Below are 22506 nucleotides of genomic sequence, written 5' to 3' on the forward strand. Positions count from 1 at the left end.
TTTGAGAGCAAACAAGAGCAGCCGCTTTGAAGATGCAGAGGATTTTCCATTTTAGTTACAATTGGAATTCTAGAGTGCCATACCCTTCTGGAATCATTGATCCTGATCCCCATTAAGTCCACTGTTATGCAAGGAGAAAGCACTTTTATTCAAGATGCTGTAAACAATCTAATAGCAATATGCATTTATTAGACTTACATACTCATTCAGTAATTACTTTGGGAAAATGATTTCTTAGAAATAGYCATGTTGTTTATTCATATAGACAGTAGCTCTGAAGGGTTCATGAGGGGAATTTTTTCTCAAAATTCTACTTCCTCTGTTGGTGCAAAGCAGTGCCACACAGCAAAGAGTTACGGCAYAGATGAAACAAGAATTGCCCAATTTTCAATTGCTTGGACATTTGACTAATGTTTTGAGAAGACACATCATTTTAATTGTGCAGGTTGATTCTGCACCAACTCTTGTTCTTATTTTACTAATAAACTATATATGTTTATGAATATATTCACATGGCTTTACTGAAATGCCATTTGCACAAAAAGAAATTTTCTCCTTAAATGAACTATAGACTATATAAGGGTTTAAAATATTGTGTAAACAGCAAGTCCTAAGCTTACATTTTTCTGGCTAGTCCTATCCACACTTGGAAAGAGTAAACTAAATATCAAATAAAGCATTCAGCTATTTGCCCTATGAAATGGAAGCAGTAATTCAAATACTACTCAGCAAAGGTTATGTCCTGCAAAATATGAATATAAGAAMAGCCTTGGAGGCAAAGCAGGTAGGTACTTATTGTAATGAAATTTAATATTCTTGATGCTTTTTGCTCAGTGAGCTTCCTGAGGTAAATAGAAAAGGAAAGAAAAAAAGTAAGTACTGAAGACAATTACCTGCACTTTTAACAGAGCCTGCAGGGCATACACATTTTAAAACAGARAAAGTATGAAACATAATATTACAAAACTCTTTTAAGTGCTGATAAAGCCTACATGGATTTCAGTTATGATTTGGATAAATTAGCATTTGCCCCACTTATAGTCTATCCAAGTACATTATACACCAACAGAATAAAAATCTTTGAGATTATTTAAAAACCTGTTCTCCCAAAATAAACTTCATAGATAATATTACATTTGTTTGGTCATATAATCAACCCTACAAATTGACAAGCAAAATTTGCTGCTCTGCAAAATGCAGCAAAATCACAACTTTAAAGATATACCATCAGAATTTGCACACAATTCAATGCAATTCATGATTTCCATAATTAAATGGAGCTCTCAAACATTTCACAGAAGTTTACTGTTCAATACCAAGTTAGCTTTCAAATTAAGTCAAAATGTAGTGCAGAAATATCTGCAAGCTATTACAGATCAGGTGACTTGATTTTAAACAGACGATTATCCTGAACTTCGCCCAAAAAACAGCCCCAGAGTTGAGATGGGGACCCATAAAGAATCAAATGTCAAGAGAGATTTAACTGCTYTGTTGTGAGGTAGTTTTTCTCCCCGAAATAGCATGCTATTATACATGTATAAGAATAGAAAATAATTATCCTCAACTTTCTTTATTGCCTATACAGGAAAACAAAATCACACCCAAAATCAATTCATTCCATTAGCAGTGACAAAAATATTAACTATCTGGCAAATTGTTAACATTTTAAAGCTCTCCTTTCTTAAAACCATTTTATCAAAAGCCTGAAACAGTGYTTTCTATAAAACTGATTTCATTTCTTTTATTTTAAAATACTGGTTCCCTWATTTATGCTCACACAGCTGACTTCAAAGGGACACTGAAGGGGTGTCTGGTTCACACACAAAAATATTTAAAGCACTTTTATTGTGTCTGTACCTTTATAATGAAAATACAGCCTGGTTTAATTTGAATTCAGTTGCATTTTTTTTCCTAATACCAATGAATAGAAACAGGTATTTAAGGAGTCAAAAAGGAGAATTCCTCATAAAAGAACATTTTGAAAAATCCTAGGCAAAAGCTCTAAAAAARGAAAGCAAGACCAAACCTCAGCCCTTGAGAAAATTCCAGCATTAGTACAAACATACCATCAAATATCTGTTTTTCTAAAGGTTAAAGTTCACTGATGTTAAGAAGCCTTTTCTGTGTACAGATGATGGTGAATCACAGTGGCAGCAGTGGTGCGAGGCTCAAGTTTATACCATAAAGACATCAATAATATCTCATCTATACATCATTCATTTTTCATATGCTACTACCATTTTTTAAGTAAATACCTTGAAATTCCCAAATAAAAATATTAATCCTCAAGCAACAGAGCACATCAGCTACTTTTTSTCAACAAAAATCAACCTCATAAGGAATAGTTACCATCACATACACAAGACTGCCAAAGGGGAAAAATCTGTGCATTTTACCAAYTGAGGACATCCTTTTTGAAGATAGTATCTGAATATCCTTTTACTCTAGACCCTCAGAGACAGGCACATGAAATCCCTGAAGACTTAGTTGCCCRTCTCTATTTTATTGGCCAAAAGCCTATCCTTCCCTTCATCCCAACTAAGCARTTGTTGGCAATACCAAATCTACAGGAGAAAATTTTAAGATGAGTAGAAATRTTCATTATCAATCATCCAGACACCACAGGAAGCTTCTGAGATACTGAATGGTAATCTCCTGATTTCCAGCCCTGGGGAAGCAGGGCTAAGGGAAGTTCACTCTCTATACTAATATTAGTTAATACAAAGCTTAGATTACTTCCTCTCATGCTTCCAGGTTTTATCCTCAGCATCAGCACTTRCTCTGGACACAGTCCAAAATGTTGTCTCCAGCACTGTGGGATGACACTGCTCAGTTACGTGACAGACTTCGGCATGAAGGGCAGAAAAGTTTGTGCAATGTCTGATTGCCTTCACGGAAGAACATTTCCAGTGGAAAGCTCAAAGAGCCTGATTCTCTTTCAGCAAACACAGAAAGCAAAGCTGTTGCATTTGCACAAACCAGCACAGGAGATCTGAAGTGCAGAGTTCATATTAAATAGGAATCCATGCTTAAGCAGGGCACAGAGATTTCTCTCTTTGCTGAACTTTTTGAAGTTACGTTCTTCAGAAACGTAATTAAAGGAAGATATTAGCTCAGATTGTGCTGTGCCAGTAGAGCTGTGAACTTGCAAATACATTTTCTGTATGCTTCAGAAATACTTTTTCATCTAAGAGAACTGAAAAACAGGTCTGTGTTCAAAGATACTTAGTTTTTACTCAATTTCTTACTAGATACTGTCATTTCAACTATATAATTTGTACTTCATGAAGATGAATATGAGAACAATGAGCACAATTATGATAGCTTGTGAGAGTAGCTTTGTTTAGTAAAATACATAGCAAAACTATTATTTGAATTGTCTCTGGCATAAAATGCTACAATGTAATTCTTGTATTGATTTATAGCTATGCTTTGTTTTATCCATTATTTTATTTCTCAGGAATTAGGCACCTATTTTAAAACCTTTTGTGGTCTGAACATGTTTTACCATACCCAGTATCCTTCTGTAGCCACCAAATTTGTAAGCTCTACAAAGGATAGGTGTGAAAGATACTGTGCCAAAATGTATTCAGCTGTATTCCTATTAAATCCCTGAAATCAAATTATGACAATGGAAACCTCAGATAGTATCTTGAACACATTGCAAGAATAATCACTGTCCTTAGATATAAATTACAAAGATCATATTCTCCTGCCTAGAGCTTACTTTTTTAAAAAAAAAAACAACAACAACAAAACATTCCTACATATTTCAAACAGCCTTGAGTACTGGATTTATATTTTCAAGTCAGCACAGAATGGTAACTCACACAAGGCAACAGAACCCTTTGATAAATTTAAACCCAACTTCTATTCTTCAAAGATAACTGATTAGAGCACGAGAAYTTGTACAAAATCACAGAACCACAGAATGACCTGTGTCAGAAGGGACTTTAAAGATCATCCAGTCAAACTCCCCTGCCATGGGCAGGGACGTCGTCAACTTAGAGTCCTGTCCAACCTGAACCTAAACATTTCTAGGGATGGGCCATCCACAGCCTCTCTGGACAACCTCCTCAATGTCTCATCACCGTCATGGTGAAAAGCTTTGTCCTTATCTCCTTCCTTATGCCTTAAATCTAATTCAGTTTAAAACTTTTGCCCCATTCCTGCCAGCTGTGTTCTGTCCTGCATCCCTTCCCTCAAGCCAGTCACAAACTTCCTGAGGGCACACTCAATCCCACTAAATTCCTTAGGGACACCACTTGTTACTCATCTCCATTTGGACTTGTTAACCTACCAGTAGAATTCATGCACTGGAAATACATATTTATTTTTAGCAGTAAGGTCTTTTCATGAAATTCCATGATTTTTAACAGAAATTAAATCAACCAGTCCTATTACAGATAGCTTCTATTTCAGACCATATTTCAGTGTGACTGTAACTGATCCTGGCTTACATGGCAGCAGAATGATAGCAACTTTTAATTAAAATAYACCTAAAATTTCATAGCATTAGACAAAGCAAATTTTGTCGACTAGGCTAGGACACAATACAAAAACCTAAAGCTAAGATTCTCTGAAATATTTTAGAACAGGTTTGTCTTTGCATACATTAACAGTCTGGTATTGCTGGCAAATGAGTTGCTCAAGCCTTGGACTCTAACCAACTGTTTTTATTTTTGTAATTTTGGGTGATGATGGTTCCGTGCTSTTGATGAAACCTGGAGAACATTCCCTCTTTCCAGTCTGCACTTAATGAGTTTGAAAGAAGGTTATTTTCCACTACTCTCACTAGCTTTGTTAGCCTGGATGAAGATTAGAAAAAAAAATCCAGCTGAAAGTTGTTTCATTTTGCCCATTTCCTGACAGAGTTTGACTTTCCCCCCCAATTAACCCAATGACAAAATAATTACCTTTAAATCTTTTATAACATAGTCAAAGTAGATTTTCATCTTTTCCAATGCCCTTATCCAAGAAGGTGGTGGCAAAGGAAGCCTGAAAACATTGATAATGTAAATTTTAGTGTTTTGTAGGTGACTTTTTTTCTTCTCCAAAAAGATTCACCTTTTGAATCATCAATGGGGCTTAAACATCCACCTTGGAATGGTTATAAGACCCCATCTAATATGTAAGAAGAGAAATACAGGATTTTAGATTTCAGGGGAGTGAATAAAGTCTAAAAATCCAGAGTAATATAAACACTCAAATCAGAAAATGGGGAGAAATAGCAGTGAAAATCTTTTGGGATATTTTTTTCTCCAGTGTATGGCTGACTGATTACTTCAAGTCACCAATTCTTTGAACACAGAAACTGTCTAAGGGATTAAATGCCAACAGTTAAATTTCAACAAGAAAAAAAATAATTTCACCTACTCACTATCCCTAAAACTATCCATATATTTAGCAACTTGAAAGATATGCTATTTGTTTCCTTTAACACCAACTTTTAGAACTTGTTTCTCAATGTCCAAGCTTAATCCATTTATAACTAAATAAATCAACAGAAATCCATTATATTTAAATGACATAATTCAGAATAAGAAATGTTTTTGGCTAGGAGCTCTGGCAAATATCATTCAAATAACAAAATACCATTCTTCTTCAGACAAACTTGACACTTGAAGCCAATTATGTATTTATATTTCCTTTCTGTAAACAATTCTATTTATTATTATTATATATTATTCTAATTATTTACCAGTCTAACTTGGTGTCATAATAAATGAAACAATAACTTAAGTGGCTTTTTTCCACATTTGCTTTTTGCCTTCAGGGGAGAAGGGAAGGGAGGAAAGACAAGGGGGAATTTAGCACTGCCTCCACCTGCTTGCAAAAGGTCAGGGTATGAAAATGTAACACTGTACTCACAGTACTCATAGGGATGATTTCCTCAAAAGACACCAACTTCTCTATTACTCTCCTGGAGAACTTCTTAGAAAACTTAGATATACTTCTACTAAAAAGCCTGTGCTAAAACGTGTTCCAAAATATCATGCCCTAAGCAAAGATGTGCTACAGTGCAATGAAAACATTGTTAAATAACAAACAACAAGGGGGGGAAAGCTGATCATTCAAAGCTGATCTGAGGAAGTCTTTCTTTCTAAAAAAAGAAAATCAGTAAAGGACAGGACCAATCTCTGAAGGTTTGTGGGTTAAAAACACAGGCCATAGGGTCTAACTGTGCTGGATGCTTTTCTTGACAGGCTTCACATCATGAAATGACATTTCTGTGGTTTTTTACATAAATCCCTGCAGCCAAGAAGAGGTGATCTAATGTGTTTATTTAATCAGGAAATGACAACAGTCATTACTTTCTTTACATATCTTAAAGGAACAATGAATAAAAATAAAGGCAGCAAAGAGCATTCTTCTCTTGTGAAGCCTTTTGATAAATACACTCAGTTTAACATCTTTACTGCAATGACTAAATATAGACACAAAAAATCCATACWTTTATTTAATAATTCTTCAGAGAACTTCATTCTTAGCTCTTTGTTTGAATAAATTAAGTCATCTCCCACAGAAAAAAAAAAAATACTAGAGCACATAGTAGTGACTATGGATGTGCTTTTWCATTCTTGTTTATTTGTTCACATGTTTCTATCCTTAAAACTACACTTGACAGGACTTAATTATTGTGCAGAAAATACTAAATAAATCAAGAGGAGTAAGGTCTACAATGTATTATTTGTACACTTGCTTCCGTCTCCCTGAAATAAACTCATAAATTGTAGTAGAATAATTTAGAAAAACTTGTGTCAACTATCTAAACTATTAAATAATAATAGTTATTATAGGGCAATGGATTTTTTTTTTTTTTCAAATAGCTTTATACCAATTTTCAAGAGATTACAAGGAATTTTAGTATAGATACATGCAAATAAAGAGTGAGCCCCCTTATCAAAGAAGAGACACAGGGATGAACCAGGACAAGCAGATGTCTGATTGCAGTTCCCATGGTGAACTAGAAAGAATTCCATAAAAATTCCCTTTTTACAAGCAATTGCCCAAAGCAAATGCATGGGGGAAATACAAATTCATATTCTTAAAAAAAAAAAAAAAAAAAAAAAAAAGAAAAAAAAAAAAAAAAAAAAAAAAAAAAAAAAAAACCCAAGGGGAAAAAAAAACCAAAAACCCACAAACCACTCTTTTTTCTGACCTAGTTTAGAACAATACACTCTGTTCCCAGGCATAAAGCTTTTAACACAGTAACTTCCTTATTCATTAAGGCACATTTGACATGCAACACTTTCAGTTCTTCCAACTTGCACTGTAACTACATCAGCCAGAACAAAACCAAAAGCTGCTCCCTGTCCATCCATTACTATTATAATGGGAGCAGTAGAATAATTTTCTTTTATCTTTACAATTTCACAAAGGATTTCTTGGTATATCTTTACTACRACCTCTAATAAAAGTTCTCTCAATAACACATCAGTTTCAAAGTCATTTTTGCATTTAAATAACCAGAAAACTTTTGSATTTAAATACAGTAAAGTTCATATACTGTTGAGTGAATGCTTATAAGCATTCCCTAAATTTTAGCATGCTGTCACCAATACAGTCCCATCCAAGCTRAGTGTCAGTCAGTGGCCACAGTAAGGAACAATTTGTTTGGACAGAYAGCCCCTCCCTGAAGCTTTAGGCAGCCCAGCTCTGTTGTAGGCATCAAACTCCATCTCTTCTTTCAGCCACCTTCCAGACAGGAACTTTGATCTTTATGGCATCCTCAAGAAAACACGGCATCCCTATGTAAGTAATACATCAGATCAACATAAYTATTTGCAGAGTATTTCTGATCTGYTGSCYGTACATAYGCTACTGACTTTTGGAAATGCCACAGCATTCTGATAGTTTTCTACTTTGCAGACAGGTTTGTTCCCCATTGTTATTTATTTTCTGGCCTCTCCAGTCAGCTTTCAAAATATGTATTTCAAGAGGGTCTGTGGATTTTACAGCAGACACACACTAGAATCAAGAAAAAACAGAAACAATTGTCTTAATGCTGCCATCTTATTTCCCTGCTATGAGTGGTACCATGCCAAATTTTTCCTTCAACCTTTACTTTCTTTGCACAAAACCCTATTAGAAGAAAGTCAACATTGCCCACCTCATTTGTGGATTTTTCTCGAACTTATACACCTATCAGCCTCTTCTCCAGCACAACCCTCTATTCAGAACAGTGCCCATGTAACCTGCTGCAGTAATCACTTAAGAATGCTGTGGAAGTTGTCAGTTCAAGTGTGGATTATTAAATGCAAGATCATTATTGCATTTAGACTGATGCAAAGTGACTCTCTTCAATGTGCTGAATCTTGTCTAATTTCAGATATTTCTTGAAATACCATAATCAACTTCAGGTAAGTGCGACTGCATTTATTCAAGATAWGATTGAATTTAATTGGCTACAAGTGGTGACCTCTACATTGCAAAATGTGCTACCTGAGAAAATTTAAAGCAATTGACTGCAATTTTTCAGTGTGCSTTTTCTTCAAGTCTCAATATCTTGCTTTATCACTACATCACTTTTTGTGCAGCCACATTTTAGAAACTTCACACAAAGCTGTCAATGATACATTGGAGGTTAATTTGAGAAACTGAACACTTCAAAGAAAGCTACATGGATTTTTAAGTGAAGCTCTGAGATTTAGAGCACCTACAGATTTAAAGTTTCCCAGTCTGTTATATCAATCACATTACAGTGCAGTAAAATAATTACATTTGTTTAATTAAAAATTTAAAAAAAATAAAGCAATTATACAACAGCTCGAGACTGCATATACTATAAATCATATGTCAGTGGCTGTAACTTTTCCTTGCACTATTATTCTAATTTTTTTTTTTTATGTTGCAGTAAGTTCCTATATATCATCTCTTCTGTCAAAGCTTTCAGTACTCATTCCCTTCAAAAAAGGCAATTTATAAACTGAAATGTTCTCATACTTGAAACTGTTTACTTACTAGAATTMACAATAATGACTAAAAAGAGGAAGAAACAAAAGTTTTTAGGCATGAAAGGACTAAAACTTTAAGGCTTAAATTTTAAAAATTATTTTATATTGTCAGAATTACCATCAAAGTCCAGTCTATTAAAGCAGAGTGCTAAGAAACACAAGCAGGCAGTATTTTTAAASTCTATCTTTAATCAAAACAATTACATTTATGAGGGGTGGGGGGAGAAATATAAATCTTACTTTAACTGTACAAGCAGTGCTTCCTTAAAACAGTCATTGAGAAATAATCTTGGCCAGCCAAATGAAATTCCAATGTATGTTATGCCGATATTTAAATACAGAGTTTTCCTAACTTAATTTAGCAGAGGAAGACTGGCAGGAAATGAATTAAAATCAGCACAGCTTTGTGCTTTACATAATGAAACACAACTTACATCCCTGCTCTATTGTAATTAYCCTAGAATCAACAATACACCAAAATGACATCACATGACTGAGAATCTCTCTTGACAACTCTCACTGCATCACCTTTAYTTTAGATGGAATTATGGCCAAATATTCTGCCTGTGAAAACACATTTGTGACAACCCTGGCATGGCATTGGATGTYCTTAGATCTTAAATGCAGCTGGGAGAATGTCACCTGTACCTTGTTAAATCCTCAGAAGCTGCAGAAGAGAATTCTTCAGTTCTTACACTCTAGGAATTCAACTGCATATGATTCAGTATGTGCAAGCTCCCCCTGCTTGCTTTCCCTCTTCCCTTCCAGTGTCCCAAAAGCTGTATAGCTTAAGCTTTAAGAAAATTCCTTAATTGAGAGAGAACTGAGAAAAAGTCTTCAGATTACAACTATACAAGGTAAGAAAGGTAAAGTTGCATACAGACAGGTTTATTAGGATTCGAAAAGAAGAAGATGGAAAGGCATAAAACAGTGAAGAGGATCACTCAGTACCATCAAGAGTCTGTGACAAGTCTCCTTTCTCCCACCTGCCTGGCCAGCAGGGTCTGTTCAGGTGTCATCTTGGAAGCAAGGAGTGTCCCAGGAGCTTTTAAATCCTACCTATCCTTTGTGAGCATGGAGTTTGCAGTCAAGGCTTTGCACTCTGAATCATGTGTGAATAAAGGGACCCTGAAATGGATGCCAAGAGCACACACAAGGTATTATCTGCAGTCTGCACCTCMTGCTGATGGGCCAATTTTCCTTGAGAGCATCAGGCAATGAACCAGACTCCTCTACAGCATGGCACTCCACAGGGCATCAGCTTACATCCACTTAATACTCTAATAATGTAAACAATATATGAAATAAATGAAACTTATCCATTTAATCCCGAAAACAACCATGGGGATGCTCCCAAAGAAAGCAACAAATCTTTACMTGCACTGATATTTAAAAGAGCTCATCACTAAATTAAAGGAAAACAACATTTAAAGAAAAATCTGTACAGCTATGTTTACAGAATTATAGCCACCCCCCACTAACAAAATACTAAGCTCTGAAAATACATGAAATACTAAGCTGTGAAAGATATGTGTTCCAATTCATTGCACCTACTAATAATATCACCTCAGTGGCAGATAAAGACCAGCAAAGTAGCCAATCACAAAACAGAAAAGCTGTTTAAGTAAGAAATAAACATGGACCTTAACAAAGGCTGCTGAAGATGTCAGAAGATAAACATGTCTTTAAAGAGTCACATCCCAAAGTCAAGCAAAGTCAGTGAACCTTTTTTCCCCAGAAAATACAGCATAAGGATTATGCAGGATTTAAACACTGGGTGGCAGAAAAGGCCACTGTCTCAGCATCCAAACAGAGGGGGATGTCACAGATGCAAGAGAACACCCGAGATTCCTGCCTGAGGCTGGACCACAGGACAAGGGAGAAAAGCTCCAGGTGACCTATTCCACTCTRGAGGGGCAAGCTGGGGACAAGGCCACCTACACCAGAACAAACACATAAGCTTCAGCACCTGCCAGCTGCCCTGTTTCTGCAGCACTGACAGCAAGGATGAAAACAGTTTCTGAGTTAGGGCACTTTATTATCCACTTTAAGAAACAACTAAACAAAAGAAAGAAAAAAAAAATAAAAAATAAAAAGTACTGAGCTATAATCAGCTGTTCCACCAGCAGTTCAGAAGACCAAGCTGGAGAGAACATCTGGACTGGCAGCAGGGGACCTGCAAGTCATCTGTTACCCTGATGTAAAAACTGTGGCTCGTGGGACAAAGTGTTTATATACACTAAACCCTACCTGTAGCATTTCAAAGCACATTTGGCATGGATGTCACCTGAAACTTCATAAAACTGAAGGAGGGAAAAAAATCTAAGTAAGAGATTTCTCCCATTACACGGTTTAGTTATGACTTTTAACCCCCCAAATATGGACACAACATCCAGTCTTAAAAAGCYTTGAAAAAAGGGCCTCAGAAAATCCCCAAAGGAGATGCTGGGACATCTGCTGGCCCCAAATCCTTGTAACTAACATCGTCTCTTACTGAACATACTGCTGCATTCAAGGAAAAATGGACTAATTAAAATTAAAACCAGACTGTAAATACACCTCTGACTTTTCCTAGACTGTGCAAGAACTTAAAATTTTGGCTAAGTGCTCAGGAGAAGACTGTCACAGTATAAAAAGAACAAACTAAAACAAACTAACACACCCAACCCCCTCCCCCCCAAAACAAACAACAAACCAAAGGCATTACGTGATATCTGGGTTTTAGTTCTACAATTATTCCTTAAGGCTCACAGACATATCTCAGTATACCTATTGACATTTAGAATTGGATTAAGACAGAATAGCATCTAACAGTCTAATGAAAAAGAAAACAGGAAAAGCCTAGAGGTCAAAACAATACTCTCAGACCTGAACAAGTCTAGAAAGGCAGCACCACTTACACATTGTWCTTATGTAATGCTGTGTGAAAAATCTTCGCTAGGTACTATCTTGTCCTCAATTATTTTCAAATAGTTTTATGAGATTAGTATTTTRGACATATTTGCTCTTTGGAGAAATGAATTTAAATTAAAACACAATCAACCAACTCTAGCTGTAATCCCACCTGGTCTCCAGAGTCTACAGCGTCAGTTCTAATGAACCTGGCAGCTGAATAACCTTTGAATATGATTTTATGAATAAAAAATTGTTACACTTTGCTTGYGCAAAATTAATTACAAGTAAAATCCTTATTTAAGATGGGAGGGTGTTTATATCCATTTGAAGAGATCTACCTTAAACAGGAGCACAAAAGAGACCATTAATTTACTACAAAATTAATGGGACAGTGACAACTAGAGTAYAGGTTCAGGGCTTCTGGCATCCCTTTAACACTTAAGCACTTCCTTTGCATGAATTCAGGGCTAGAAAAGTCACAATTTTTAATAGGAAACWAATTATATAAAAGTTTATTTTTCAACAGAAAATATTAAAACCAAGTGCCATTCTCATGAAGCTTTGTCATTCTGGTTTTTGGGTTGGTCACTGAGGGAGACTGGGGATGGGTACAGGTAGAACCAGGGACAATAGAGATGAAGAAGAGGAAGAGACATCAAATTAACATATTTGAGGATAAAAAAGCCCAGATCTCGATTTTAGAAAAACTCACAAGAATATGAAAAAGCTATGAAAATTATTAAAGTAAAACTTCATTTCTGAAAATTTTTGGTTGATTTTTTTAAAAACAGGTTATTTATTGAAAAACTTAAGCAAAAACTATTTTTCTATTAACCACTTATCTTACCTGTAGATTTTAATTTCAACAAAACKGAGGTTTTATTCTCCTGTGACAACACCATGAACAGCATAATTTTAAAATTGCTGCTCACAATTTACAGAAAAGGTCCCGATTCAAACAACACTTGTATAAATATGCATTAAAATAAAAATTACATACAAAACATGCCTTCAGCTTTTTAAGTAGTACTGTGGTGCAAGATACAACGTTCAGGTTGTCCTTGGAACAGTTTTACTATTGCTTTTCTTGGAGCTACACTGTACTCACATGAGTTTTACTAAAAAATAATGTGTAAATACACAAGGGATATAATCCTTTTTTTTTTTTTTTGGCATGGATATAGATCTTTTGCCACATTCTGTTACAGCAAGTATTCACAGTCCCTTTCATAGACAACTGAATAATCTTGCAAATGCTGCGAGATAAACTTACTTACATCTTGCCTTTCAAAGAAAATGCAGACAGACTAAACTGATAAAGCAATTGTTCCTTAATCTCTTTCATGGTAGAGAATTAGTTTCTCTCAATTCCAAAGTGAATTGGGCATTCTTTGCATTTGATGTTTAAGTACCTGTAGATTTAACAGTTCTTCCCACTACAGAAGGAAAGGGATTTAGGACAAGCTCTGTACAGGCTAGATGGCTGTGCTAGCTGAAGAAATTTCACTCAGCAAGCAAGSTTTTCTGTCGACCATTCAACAGACTGTGTTTGCTGTCATTTCTTTTGAGCAAACTTGCAACATCTGTCAGCAACTTGAGTCTCTCATAGATTTTTATACTCCTCTCATGCAGASTAGAGCTGCTCATCCACTGGTATGGAAATTAGCAGTATGCCAATACAGACATTTTTTTTTGGGGGGGAAAAAAACCCCAAATCCAACATTTTCAATGAAATGTCAGTTTGATTCTTTCACAGTTTTGCTTGGGACCTGCACACACAAAGACCAGAGGGGGAAAAAAGGCAAACTATTTTTAATTAGGTTTGTGAAACYTGTAATAAACATGAGGGTTATCTTAAAATTTGACTACAACACATACAGAATATTTACTGTCTCAGGTGTTAGGATGAAAGAATTCCTTAATGACTAGAAACAGTTCATGGTTTTATGCTTAMAGGGGAAGGAAGGGTTTCCACAAACATTTGAAAAGAGAAAACCAAATTTGTTGCATATCACTCGAGGATAGGGGATGGGAAATGACATTTGAGGGACCTTCAGTCATCCAGTGCAGAGCTTCAATTTCTCTGATSGTTGCTATTCCTTAATCTCATGTCTGCCCCTCACAGCTCTTTCCACTCTCCCCGTCCAACATTCAGTCTGGCACCGATTTTGATGCCACAGAATAAAAAGCAATTCCCCAGCAGTGTCCCCTCAACAAGTACAGGTACATGCCTGTGACCAAAYAAAGCCACAGAGGGAGTTCCTCAATTCTGAAAAAATACTCAACATTGCAAGTGCTACCATGAAACAAGCTGGTTGTTTCTCTCATTTATAAATCCTCCCTAACACTCAGCACTCCTTTCTCTCCCAGCAGGAAGAACCTGCCTCTGCTTGGAACAGAGAAATGTCCATAATTGCACTCAATTTTCTCACTAGAGACATTGGTACTTACATACCTGTTGATTATTCATAACCATCAAATGAAACAAAATGTGTAATATTATCATATTGATAGTAAAGTTTTAAGATTATTTGAAATATAATTTGAATATTAATTTAATGCTTCACAGGAAGGACTAAAATATATTTCTCATAATAATTAAATCACAATTAAAAAAAAAAAAAAACTTCACAGGAAGGACTAAAATATATTTCTCATAATAATTAAATCACAATTTAAAAAAAAAGCCCCCCGAAATAATCTATTAAACTGTTCCAAATAACAAATAAATAAAGAACAGATCATCCTACTAAATATTAAGGTGCACAAATCAGTTTTCACTTGGTTTATTTGAAACTGTGAGCTCCATTAAACAACTGGCCAATGCTATGTAACATGACTTTTGTAATGGTGCAATGTAAGCAAATCCATCCACCTCATGGCAAATCAATGCAAGGAAGGGGGAAAAACAGGAAATTGAACCTGCAGCACACAAACAACTTAACAAGAGACCAGAACTCTACCATTGCTCTGTGATCAGCCAGTGCAGGCCCCACCCATATGTAGCCTTGAAAGGGCTAAACCAGAAYTTTGTAATTGATAAGAAGGTAAAACAAGATTATCATGAATCTCAAGGGGGAAAAATAAGAAAATTTATCCTGGAATAAGTGATCAATTCCATATAGAATTTATTAAGACATGCTTTAAGGAGATTGTGGAGTTACATAAAACTTATTATGGAATGTTTAGGGAAACAAAGACAAGGAAGGGAGGAATCATGGTGGTTCAGCAATGAACAAATGGAAAAAAATATGAGGAGGAAACCTAAATAAGCTGGCTGCTTGAGTGTGTTTCTCCACTTAAATCACTGAAACATTCAGCACTCAAGATCAATCTCCTCGCCCCCAATACTTCAGAAAATACAAAGTAAACAATATTAAATGMTAATAATCATCTGGCATTAATATGTGTTTTGACACACACTATATTCATAGTGGCTAATTAAGCTTGCCCAAACTGGATCTCTAGAACTGTCCATTGAAAATGGCCCCTGCTCTGTATTAACTGCTGATTGCCTCCAGAAGCTCTTTAAAATGGAGTTAGTTGTCCTGGGGGAAAACTTTTCCTACATTGCAACAAMCTACCAGTTTGGCAATAAATTTACAGGGCTTACAAGTTTTTATCAACCTTTCTTATTTTTTTTTTTATTTTTATATACAAGCCTTATATATTATATATATACAACTTACTATATAGCATGAAAATATGACTCTATTTTATAATGCACAAAATGCACAATTATATATTCCTATATAACATATTTAAATAGATATTTATATATAAATRTGTTGTAAAATGAAAATAAATATAACAACACCATTACATAATATACATACAATGTACATGGTATATAACATGCACACAGGTAGCCATAGATGACAAAAATAATAATAATAAAAAAAAAAATTAAATACTGTTATTGTTATGTTTTAAGCATTTGGGCAAGTAGAKGAATTTCACTCCACACATTGCAACTGTTGAACAATCCAAATGGCTTTACCAGTTTGCCAAAGARCATTGTTTTAATAGAATTGGTAAGAAATAACCACTAGCACAGATGAAATGSCATTTTATACTCACTTGGCATAGTCAAAGAGCCTGCTGTCCCAGAGCTGGTGGTTGCCTCTGTATCCAGAATGGAAGAARCAAGAATCTGTACCATCAAACTGGTTGAGCCCATCCTCTGAGTTTTTTGAGGCGTGGCTGTGCACCACATCAAGCAGGACTGTGATGCCCATGGAGTGAGCAACATCAATCATTTCCTTCAGGTCATCTGGAGTTCCGTACCGGCTGTGAAAATGCAGAGTGTTAGGAGTGGRACAATCATAAAATATTCTTCTTTCATCATAAAAATTACATCATGCACGTAATGATTTGCAGAAATAGATTCACTTATATTCTTCCCTTTTTAGWAACATCTTTTACACTGAATTTGATGTAACAGATACAACTTCAACCTGCTATTTAATATTGAACACTTTTTCTTAGTTTAAAGGGGACAAGAATATATTCATACTGCTGGAACAAAGTGACATGATGTTTRTAAATGTAAATGTACATTCACAAAGTCCACAAAATACACCATCTGCTGTTTTCCTGCTTAGATATCTGAATTAGGTATTGCACCATTTTCCAACTTATTTTTTAAATAAGTCTCCTATGCCCAACACACCTTTTTTTTTTTTTTTTCAACTAATTAAGCCAGTTAAAAACGTCCTATCAAAATTCAGCCAGGTTGCCACTTGAGCTGCTCTAAGATGAAAGGAAAAAAGTTATTAAAAAAAAAAAAAATCAAGATGTCCAGGTTTATCATAATTTTCTTAACAACTACCTGAATTTATTTTTCATCATCACCATGATTTTAAACAGGTTCAGTATGAACGAAAATATACAGTTCTGTTTGTCATAAAAGAAAGCCCTACACATCCTGCTTGTTACTGCCAAGAATCCCACATCCCCAAACCCATGAATCAAGACTKCTGAACGTGGATTATCTGGAATATGCTATGGCAGCTGAAGTTACTTMTAAACTTTTTGTCTGTTTCCTATCCAAAGTGTTTCACAGAGCAGCTGATCACTGTGCCAAATTGATTTCAGATTTAAGAGGAAGGCAGAGCAAATACCATTGCTTCCCATTATACACCTCCTTGCAAACACACACCTGCAGGCATACTGATTTCAATGGATGGGCAGGAAAGGAAAAGAAGAGAGATGGTGATGGAGCAATTAAACCTACCTGGATGCTGCGAAGAAACTTGTGACCTGATAACCAAAACTGGCATAGTATGCATGTTCCATRATAGCCATCAGCTGGACACAGTTGTAGCCTATAATAAAAAGAAATGGAACCAACAAATCATGSCTTAAGGATAGTTAAAAGAGGATTCAATAATACCTCTAACATATCCATTCCAGTCTTCTCTCATTTTAGATGCCTCTAATAGTTAACAACTAAAGATTCAGTAACTTTCAAGAAGCAATTGTACCTAATAGTTTATACTTAAATGATCCCCATTACAAATGAAACAGTCAATTTGTCGAGTGATCTACACATATGGAATCTCCCTGATGCAGATAGAAAGAAGCTAATTTTAATTTAACTTCAGAATATTAGKTATGCCAGCCTGCACGTCCTGAACTTCTGCTTCAACTTTTGACACTTGTAGTCATAGAGTGTAGGGTCAGTCACTGGCTACACRTATGACAGAATTAAAGGATAGTTTGGGTTGGAAGGGAACTCAAAGATCTTCTAGTTCCCATTCCTCTGCCATGGGCAGGGAYACCTTCCACTAGACCAGGTTGGTCAACACCCCCTTCCAGGGATTGGGCATCCATAACTTCTCTGAGTCACCTGTTTCAGTGCCTCACCACCCTCACAGTAAAGAATTCCTTGCTAATGTCCAGTCAAATACACCCTCCTTCAGTTTGAAGCCACCTCATCTCTGGTCTCCACCTGGCCATCAAGCCACTGATCAAAACTCAGAGTGTGACCATCCTGCCAATTCCTTATCCATCAAGTGCCCCATGTGTCAAACCCATGTCTCTCCAGTTTAGAGACAATACTGTAACTTCATGACATTACATCTTTTTTTATCCCTTCAAAACCACTTTTTCCCATTTTAATAGCTATTTATCCTCCCTCTACARGAGTCTTCCAAAAAGAGAAAACACAAGTGTAATGTGCTTTTATTCCAAGTTCGCCGAAGGACCAAAGCAGGAGGGCTGGTGCCCATGCTGTGTCATCACCTAAGATAGCTCAGTGCATTCTTAAGGAAGGGAAATCTAAAGATTCAGGTTTGATATACAGGCTGTTGAGATTCACACCACCATCACTTCTCTATTAGTTAGAAAAACATCTTCATTGTTTAGTTTCGACAAGATGTGGGATTTTTATTCTTCCTGGGTTTCTTACAGCTGTGACATTTAAAACCAGAGCTACTATTAGAAGACAGTTGGCATGAGCTCAGCAATTTGTCAGATTCATTGCTGGTTTATAATTCAGGTTCATTGTACTTATTTTTATTTACAGTATTTTTATAAATAGACAGCAACATTACATCAAATTAATCACATTCAATTTGCTTGCTACTTATTTTGCTATTTGTCATGAATATATTTCTACAAACTAGTAATACATCACTATATGAGAGGTGATGTCTTTAAGGCTGTCTTAAGAAGTAAGATGTTCCAAAACTGAATCTAACAGATCTTAAAAATATATTTTCAAAATACGAATACCCTCCGTGTTTACCTGAGGTAAACGAGAAGGAATGTTAATTATCATTTCTGTATAGCCTACCTAAATTTRATACTGCTTTTATTATTTGGTGCATCACCTTTTCCATGACATTTCTCCACAAAGAAAAATTTGTAAGCAAAGCAGGCTGCTTTTCTAATTCTGTAAATCCTATTAACTTCCTGGGACAAGTGAAATTCCTTCGCAATAAGGAGTCACAGATACACAAAGTAAAATYCAAGTTTACTTTTTGTTAAGGGCTTCCAGATGTTCAAACTCCCTCATCTCACCTGCAAGCTCAACTTTATCAAAAGTCAAAAGCCACAAAACACTGACTCAACATGTAAAGCTACAAAGAAAAGTCTTTTTCAGCATCTGATAAATAAAATAAAATTGAAAAATCAAGCACAAACAAAAGACACCATCCACAGAGGTTTAAGCTATGGATGTCATGATTATTTTACAGCTAATTGTAAAAAAAAAAAAAAAAAAAAAACCACATTTTTCATCACAAGGCAGTGAAACACAGTAAGTTCTAACATTGTCCATTACAGACATAGTGCAAAGACACCCAGGGAAAAATAATTAAAGAAAAATTGAGGTGAAGACTCTTGCTATGCCTCCTGAGAGAATGGTACCAGCTGTTTCACACATCCTTTCCAATATACTAGAAGTGCTTTTCCTGAAAAAGACTTTAAACATTTAAAGTTTCCTTGTTCTGATTCTTCAGAGGTACTGTTCAGGGATAAAAGAAGTCCAGCATGCTTACTGTGGCAGAACAAAGAAAAAAWTTCTAGGCATTTCTTTTATCTTTCCTTAGAACTAAGCATCCCATTAATAGAACCAATTAAGAATTAAGTATTTTCCGACGACTGTTACAAATACAGATCCCTTTTCAAGCTAAAAGCAAACCACACCAAAAGCAAATTGCCTTGCAATAYTTTTGTAGGCTCTAACAATCATATTTTACTTCAAAATCCAGAATGGATTTTAYTCATGTAGCCTATTTCAGTCTTTGTTTGTTCTCCACTGATTTCACTTGTTTATAACTTTTGCTCACCTAAAAATCTATTTTCATAGCATGTGTAATTGGAAAGTGCAAAAAACCTGTAGATACTTGACAGCTATCTTTTCTAACAAGAGCACAGGCACATAAAAATTATCTCTGCAAGCATCTCCGTTATTTCTTACCAAGATCCTTTATTCTAGGTAGCACATTGTAGGTGAAGTTTTTGTAAGAAGCTACTTTTCCTTCTGGGGAAGCAATTCCYACATGAGATTCATAGATTCTTAAGCTTTTTAATCTCTTTGGGGATGGATTCTTATGCTATAAAGAAAGAAAAACAGAGTTTTCATTAGGAACACCTCAGGAGTRTTGTCACAATCACACTATTTGCACAAGGGAAAAAACAGTTGAAAGTTTATTTTGTTTTTCTTCTCAAAGTAGAATTTTTCAGAAGCAATTGACCATTTGAAACTCTTAAAGCAAATATGCCTATATGAAATTAACATTCTTTTTGAACAAGAAATTGGACACGGATGAGACAACACCTTTCTTATATTCTTACAAAATTACACTTTAGTGTTCAAACTTCTAGCAGCCACTGCACTTGAAGGGCTTCTGAATCACTATGAAGCTTATTTGAAAATAGATAAAATAGCAAGATACRTTTTTGTTTTTTAAGCATACCTGCTTTTTGCAGGTATGTGAAATCACTCTGTCTTCTCTTAACTGAAATTTATAAGCATTTTATTCCTAAAGAATASAGTTCTACAGCACAGAATCACTTATACTCCAATTATTTAGGATTACAATATAATTTTAAAATCCCAGGTCTGGAGATGAGTACACAGCATTTCTAGACRGGTGAAAATATTTAAAGAACACAGAGGCCATTGAAGTTAATATCATATTTGTTAGCTTATTATTCAAGTGAAATTCTGAAAAGGTAGAACAGAACTAGCTGAACACACACATGTGAACAGAAATTAAAGGAACAATGCAAAGAACAAAACTTCCACTTGAGGCTTGTTACCTGTGTTTTGTTTCCACTGGGCACTTCTATTTATAAAAGGTTTTTTTGTTTTTTTTTTTTTTTTTTTTTTTTTTTTTTTTTCCCAGCCAGTCATTCTATGCACCCAAATGTTCCGGCCTCCTTTTCACTCAGGTCATAGCAATCACTGCATTTCCAAATACCTACCCATTCCTTTTCTTACAGGGCATTGAGGTGTCACACAGCATCATATATAGAATAGGCCACTAAATTGATAAAGGCTACACACTTAAATAACAGTTACTACACATTATGTTACCAGCCTTTCCATGTCATAAACTTTCCTCTGTCAAGCAGTGGCTTCATAAATTGAGGTGGATCTAAAATTTAACTCAAAGCAGAGGTTACAGAGTCTCTGATATAAAGCACTGTGCACCATTTTTCAGTAAAAATATCAGTTTGATTTGAAACATCACTCAGACAGTCTAAAGTTTCCAAATGTTCTCCTAGGGTATTTTTCACATATCATGCAAAGAGYTCTCTCCCTTATAGCAGTGCATGAGAAGAAAGAGGGCTTCAAAATCAATAAGGGAATTTTCTGTTACAAAGAAACCAGGATTTAACTGGAGCGTGGGCACCTTATTTTCCAAGTTGTTTTCTGACTTCATAAGATATTAACTTMTTGTTGACTACTCAACTTTGCATTTGTAGATGACCAGTTTTTAAATCCAATACTGATAATCCCCTGCTCTCCTCCCTACCAGGAACAGCCATCTTGTCCCAGAATATTTGTCAATCTTGCCTAACAGGTGGGAAATCAAGTTTAAAATACCACGCTAATAACTACTTTTTATATATTCCACAGGAGAAAAAAGCAGCTCAAAAACATCCATCATTAAAGTAACTTATTTCTGTCAAAGCCATGACTAAAAGCCCCTCATTTCTCAGGTAGCTATTTTAACTAGTTTGCAATCTCCTTTTTGCAAAATGACTCTTCTTTTTTCTTCCAAGCAGGGATACGAAGAGAACATGCTACATCTCTTGAAAATAATATTGAAGCCTTACTATATATGACTGTGGTGGATTCCAGTGAACCCAATCATAATTCACTTTGTCTTCATCACGGACCACATATCTTGCCCAGGGTGAAATACGATAGAGGAGGGCGCCGTTTTGAGCACGAATCACCACCTATAAAATAACACAACATATGCAGCCAGTCACTTATAACTCACAGAATGCCTTCTATGCAAGCCATAGCAGGGAATAAAATAGTGGGCTACACAGAAATTTAATTTAAAGAACACACAAACACACAGTGCAAGTCAAGAGAAGGAAGAACAACCCAGCTCGCAGAGATGATTTGCAAAGGGATAGTAAAATAGACATGTCAGACAGGAGTGATGGTCATGAGCAAGAGCTGAAAGGTGAGGATATATGTAAGCTTTACAAAAGTAATGGGAGTAGCAGCCTTCCCAAACGGATTACTGCTAGGTTCCCTAATTTACCCGGTCATTGTTATTTCCTTTGCATGTTCTTATAAATTTAAATAGASATGCAGTATAATGCCATTAGGATGAGAACTGTGATTTGTTTAACTTGGCAAACAAACAATCCAGTAAGGCAATTTTAATATCATAATTTCATCTATTTTTTCCATGCTCTGTGTGTCCATAACAATGTCACCTAGAACAGAACCACAGATAACACAAAAAGCACAGGACAGCTTTTGGGTCAAGAAAAAGTTCCACTTCTCTCACCTCCTTCCACCCCCATCCCACCTCCCCTCTCCTCAGCACAGAAGGAACAGCACCTCTCTGCTTTTGCTGGGTATCTTGGCTGCCATAAAAACAGTAACACAGATGGTCTGCAAATTTGAAACCTAGAAATGTACAAGCAAGTGAAAGTACACAATTCTTAATTC

General features: G+C 35.6%; 1 protein-coding gene across 2 annotated transcripts in view; it reads right to left on the minus strand.

Annotated features, from left to right (window-relative positions):
* Positions 1-22506, minus strand: part of GBE1 (1,4-alpha-glucan branching enzyme 1) — a 95386-nt gene that overhangs the window by 16306 nt on the left and 56574 nt on the right. For both annotated transcript variants that reach the window (XM_057389923.1, XM_057389924.1), the window contains exons 4-7: positions 21648-21773; positions 19780-19915; positions 17089-17179; positions 15933-16142 (exon numbers count right to left, since the gene is read on the minus strand). In XM_057389923.1, the coding sequence (XP_057245906.1) occupies positions 15933-16142; positions 17089-17179; positions 19780-19915; positions 21648-21773 (563 nt within the window). The remainder of the gene's footprint in view (positions 1-15932; positions 16143-17088; positions 17180-19779; positions 19916-21647; positions 21774-22506) is intronic.

The sequence above is a fragment of the Malurus melanocephalus genome, unplaced genomic scaffold (assembly GCF_030028575.1).
Source record: "Malurus melanocephalus ecotype Western Australia unplaced genomic scaffold, MMel_1.1 scaffold_21, whole genome shotgun sequence".
NCBI lineage: Eukaryota > Metazoa > Chordata > Aves > Passeriformes > Maluridae > Malurus > Malurus melanocephalus.